This window comes from Myotis davidii, unplaced genomic scaffold, assembly GCF_000327345.1.
Source record: "Myotis davidii unplaced genomic scaffold, ASM32734v1 scaffold653, whole genome shotgun sequence".
In the NCBI taxonomy this organism is placed as follows: Eukaryota; Metazoa; Chordata; class Mammalia; order Chiroptera; family Vespertilionidae; genus Myotis; species Myotis davidii.
Genome location: NW_006285129.1, coordinates 1,625,780 through 1,631,169, shown reverse-complemented (window position 1 = coordinate 1,631,169; position 5,390 = coordinate 1,625,780). Strand labels below are relative to the sequence as shown.

At 41.0% G+C, this 5,390-nt stretch overlaps 1 protein-coding gene across 1 annotated transcript in view; it reads left to right on the top strand.

The window, feature by feature from the left end:
* The first annotated feature begins 2,616 nt into the window (after positions 1 to 2,616).
* LOC102770629 (filaggrin-2) overlaps positions 2,617 to 5,390 on the top strand; it is a 12,930-nt gene continuing 10,156 nt past the window's right edge. Inside the window, exons 1-4 of the mRNA XM_015558695.1 lie at positions 2,617 to 2,754; positions 3,561 to 4,536; positions 4,717 to 4,914; positions 5,071 to 5,226. Of these exons, the coding sequence (XP_015414181.1) occupies positions 2,617 to 2,754; positions 3,561 to 4,536; positions 4,717 to 4,914; positions 5,071 to 5,226 (1,468 nt within the window). The remainder of the gene's footprint in view (positions 2,755 to 3,560; positions 4,537 to 4,716; positions 4,915 to 5,070; positions 5,227 to 5,390) is intronic.

Genomic DNA, 5,390 nt, shown 5'->3' with positions numbered 1-5,390 from the left:
ATTTGTAATACCTTAATAATAATTTTTTAAAAATTAAAATAAAAAAGAAAATACTGACTTTACAGAATTATTGCGATAAATAGATAAGCATGTAAAACCTTCTAGTCTAGAAGACAGTAATGATAACTGCTATCTTCATCAGTCATCATCTTCATCATCATCATCACACCTGGTGGCAAGGTACAGAAAAGCTGGTTCTTCCTGCCTACTACGGCCTTCTGACTATGTTTGCTTCCCGCAGGCATTATATTTGATATACTTTATGTATATAAGTGGCATTTTCCCAAGCATTCAGGTCCAAAGCTGCCAGACTACCAATGGATAAAAGAAAGCCCCAGAAGAAAGTTCACTCTAAATTTATTCTGAACGTGTCTGAAAACATTACTTCTGTATTTAGCCCATTAACTTACACTTTTATAGTCTAGAAAAGAGCCTTCAAAGGGCCAGAGAATATGTTTCTTCTCTTCCTGGCTGACAGCATTCTTTTTATTATTTTTTCATTTTTGTGTGTTTGTTTGGATGGATCTGACACTCCTAAAACAAAGCATAATTTTTGCATAATGGGCAAATAATAATCAAAACACAGAGATAAGCTAATATAAAGATTAAGAGCAAGGGCATTGTCATAAGGTAGATATAGGTTCAAACCCTGGTTCCTCCACCTATACATTGTATGAACTTGGAGATGACTCGTATACTCTCTGAACCTATTTCTTCATTTGTAACATGGGAAAAAATAAATATCTCATAGAAATGTGGTAAAGATTAAATGAGATGATATGTGAAAAGTCTTCAGCATAATACCTTGCACATAGCAAAGTCTCAATAAATGTAAATTATTATTGCAAAAAAGACATGTTAGGTGAGCCTAATGGCCTACGTTCATTTTCTATCTTTTTTTTAATCCTCACCCAAGGGTATGCTTTTATTGATTTTTACAGAGAGAAGGGGAAGGGGGGAGGGAGAGAGAGAGAGAGAGAGAGAGAGAGAGAGAGAGAGAGAGAAACATTGATATAAGAGAGAAACATTGATTGGTTGCCTCCTGTACATGCCCCAACAGGGGATCAAACCGGAAACCTAGACATGTGCCCTGACTGGGAATCAAGCCTGAAACCTTTTTGGTGCACCGGATGACTCTCCAACCAACTGAGTCATCTGGCCAGAGCACCTACATTCATTTCAATTAAATAAGCATTTATTGCATACCTGCCAAGTACCATACAGTTTGCTACCTTTCTCGTGGTACTACATAAAGGGGATGAACTACACGAGTCCTCTAAAACACAGAATCTGCTTTTCACAAGTGCGTGGGCCTGAAAAAAAAGTGCCCTGCAGCATGTCCTCATGTTAGAAGGAGCTTCAGTACCAGCCTTTCTGCAATCATCTCATAGATGAGAATGCAAAGAAGTAGGAAGGTAAACATGAACAGAGGTGGAGTTAGGTTTGATTGGAAATTAATCAGTCCATCCCACAGAGGGCAGCACCCACATGTTTAGCTATATAAGGGCCACTATCTCAATCATTGTCACCCTGCAAGCTTCATCAGGCTTTTTTCCTACTTGTTCCTTTGGTGAACCAGGTGAGAGAAAACTTATCCATCTATATTGATGGATATTTGGTTGGTCATTTTCCACAGCAGAAATCCAAGAATTTGAGCTAAGGCAGAGTTAATATATATTTGGCCTTTCTTTCTTTCTTTTTTCCTTTTCTACCGATGTATCTTTTTTCTAATCACTGTCATTTATATTATTTTTTTCTTTTCTTTTTATTTGCTTATTTGTTTGTCTAGTTTAATTTATTCTGGGACCTTTTTAGAATAAATTTGTCATTGTGGAGAAGAGTAATTCAATGGAAGTTTGTCTTCTTACAGGCCATTCCACACTTTCTTCCTAGTCTTATTTCGTGCCATCTTTTCTGGACTGCCAAGTTCAAATGGGGGGAGGCTGGCACTGTGGTAGAGTCCCTTCCTTGTTCAGTGTCATTTCCCAGAGTTCCCAGATCAAATTATCTACTATTCAAATTGCTGCCTGCATTTCTGAGCCTTTTTCCCTGATGATTGAATTAGGTCAAGATAGTTCCTAAGCTCTCAGGAGGGCTATCTCAGTCCTCTGGAAAACCAAGAAAGCATTGGCTCCCTTTGCCCATTTTTTTTTTATTTTCTGAAGGTCTTAAGGGTCCAGTTTAGCTTTTGATAGAAGGTCTGTTGCTTTTGCCTCTAGAAAATCAGTGAAACTAGCAAGAGAAACTGGGGGGAAATGTCTGGGCGGTTCTAGAAAATTTGGAAACCCACGGACAACACCCAGGACACCAAAGTACACAAAGTATAGAGACATTAAGAAAAGAATATATTCATCCAGGGCATGGAGACCTGAGATTTAGTCTCAGTTCAGCCAGTAACATGTCCATGACTAATGTTAATTTAACAAAGTTATTTTTCACTGTGTTGAAAGGTTTTGTATCATCCTGACCCTTCTTTATTCTTTGAGGTATTTTAGGTTTTAAAGAGAGAAGAGATTTGAAAACTCATGATGACGATTATTAAAATCAGAACAGGAAAGAAAATTAATGATAGACTCTTTTGTTTTTCTCTTTAGGTTCACTTAAACGTGCAGAAAGATGACCGACCTCTTAAGAAGTGTTGTCACCGTCATTGATATTTTCTACAAATACACCAACAAAGATGGGGAATGTGGCACACTGAGCAAGGATGAGCTAAAGGAACTTCTAGAAAAAGAGTTTCGGCCAATTCTGAAGGTGAGGACCATGTGCTAGGACTAAAAGTTTCTACAGTCTTGTACATTCTCTACTATATAACCAAATATTAGCTAATATTAGTTCCAGTACTTTTTGAGAAAACTCTATAAGCAGTACTTTTTGGGGACATCAGAAAGTCTATTGAGGCAGTGTGTATTTTTAGAAAAGTGACTTGTTGTTTCCTCATTTTCTTGTATATTTCCACCATGTGGACTCTCAGACTTCTTCATGCCTCCCAAGCTTCCCATTCTGAAAGAGCAGAAAATGAAGTCTGTACTAAGACATGAATTAATAAGTTACCCTATCAAATGGGGAAGAAAAACTATAGAAAGAGAAGTCATATACAGGGGCAGTTGACCAAGTAGCCAGGATAACTAAAAACAGAAAACAAAATACATGAGTTTTTTTTTCCATCTACTTGGAAAGGATGCAGCTATTAACTTTGAAATTATAGATCCCAACATAGAATATATTAGCATATGATGTTTTAAATGTATGGAAAACTAAAACACACCAGTTCTGAACTTTGTTTATCCAACTCCTTCCTGTATGCCATATTTGAGTACCTAGGTCTCTAACTTAGGTCCTTGAATTGTATTCTTCTGAGGATTCCAATAGCTTTATTTTTTTTATTACTCCTTCACACCTGCTGGGTCCTATTAGTCTGCCTTAGCCTAAAGCAATCCTTGATTGGATTAAAATACTTCATGTCAAATATCTATAATTTCATAGTCCTATATGAATATTTTAGCTGAGTATGTGGGTTAAGCTGATCAAGATTCCTTTGGTGTGTTGCTCATATACAGAACCCAGATAATCCAGACACGGTGGAGGTCATTATGCATATGCTGGATCGAGATCATGACCGAAGACTGGACTTTACTGAGTTTCTTCTGATGGTATTCAAGCTGGCTATGGCCTGCAACAACGTTCTTAGCAAAGAATACTGCAAAACTTCAGGGTCAAAGAAGCAGAAGCGTAGTCATGGCCGCCAGCACCAAAAGAAAGAAGGTGAAACAGAAGAAGAAGATGAGAATACATCTGAACAGAAATCAGGTTCTAGAAATTCAAGTTGGAGTGAGGGAGAGGAGCATGGTTCTGAGGGCTTGAGGGGAACTGCGAAACATAGACATAGATCCCACTCCAAAAGGCTGGGAAGGAAAGGTAGTGTATCTAGCTCAGAGAAACAAGGATTTGAGAAAAGGCGCCATGGGTCTAGCTCTGGCGACTCAGTTAGCCCCTCTAGGGAATCTGGGGAGGAATATGAATCTGAATCTGGATTTAAGAGCGGGGAAAGAAAAGGTCATGATGGTCTGTCATATGGATTAGAGGCTATTGCTTTTAGCTCTAAAGGTTCAGGAGATAGTGGGAGACAAAGCTATGCATGTGATTCCATCAACTCAAGTGGGTGTGGAGGAAGACAAAATGTTTCCAGCTCCTGTCAGGCAGGCAGATATGGAAGGCAAGGAAATATATCTAGCTGTATTCAGTCAGGTTGTCAATCACGAAATAGTGGAGGACAAGGTCAGAGATGCATCTCAAGAGGTCAGTCCTCTGGATATGGCCAATGTAGGCCTCGCTCCTGTAGCCCATCTTCTTGTCATAGAAGAAGACATGGATCCCCGGCATGTTGTCGACCACGGAACTGTTGTCAACCACAGAACTGTGGAAGACAACAGGGAAGAAGATCAAGACAGTCCTCTTGCTGTAGCCAATATGGGTCTGGAGCAAGTCAGTCTTCTAATTGTGGTCAACACGGAAGAAGATCAAGACAGTCCTCATGTGGTAGCCAATATGGGTCTGGAGCAAGTCAGTCTTCTAATTGTGGTCAACAGGGAAGAAGATCAAGACAGTCCTCATGTGGTAGCCAATATGGGTCTGGAGCAAGTCAATCTTCTAATTGTGGTCAACAGGGAAGAAGATCAAGACAGTCCTCTTGTGGTAGCCAATATGGGTCTGGAGCAAGTCAGTCTTCTAATTGTGGTCAACAAGGTTCTGGCTCAGGTCAGTCCTCAGGCTCTGGACAACATGGGTCTGGCTCAGGTCAGTCCTCAGGTTTTGGACAACATGGATCTGGCTCAGGCCAGTCCTCAGGCTTTGGACAACACAAGTCTGGATCAGGTCAGTCCTCAGGTTTCAAACAACATGGGTCTAGCTCAGGTCAGTCCTCAGGCTCTAGACAACACGGATCTAGCTCAGGTCAGTCCGCTGGCTCTAGACAACACGGGTCTAGCTCAGGTCAGTCATCTGGCCATGGTCAATATGGATCTGGCTCAGGTCAGTCCGCAGGCTCTAGACAACACGGGTCTAGCTCAGGTCAGTCCTCAGGTTCTGGACAACATGGGTCCAGTTCAGGTCAGTCGTCTGGCCATGGCCAACAAGGATCTGGCTCAGGCCAGTCCTCAGGCTTCAAACAACATGGGTCTAGCTCAGGACAGTCATCTGGTTTTGGAAAACATGGGTCTAGCTCAGGTCAGTCCTCAGGCTCTGGAAAACACAGGTCTAGCTCAGGTCAGTCATCTGGCCATGGTCAATATGGATCTGGCTCAGGTCAGTCCTCAGGCTCTAGACAACACGGGTCTAGCTCAGGTCAGTCATCTGGCCATGGTCAATATGGATCTGGCTCAGGTCAGTCC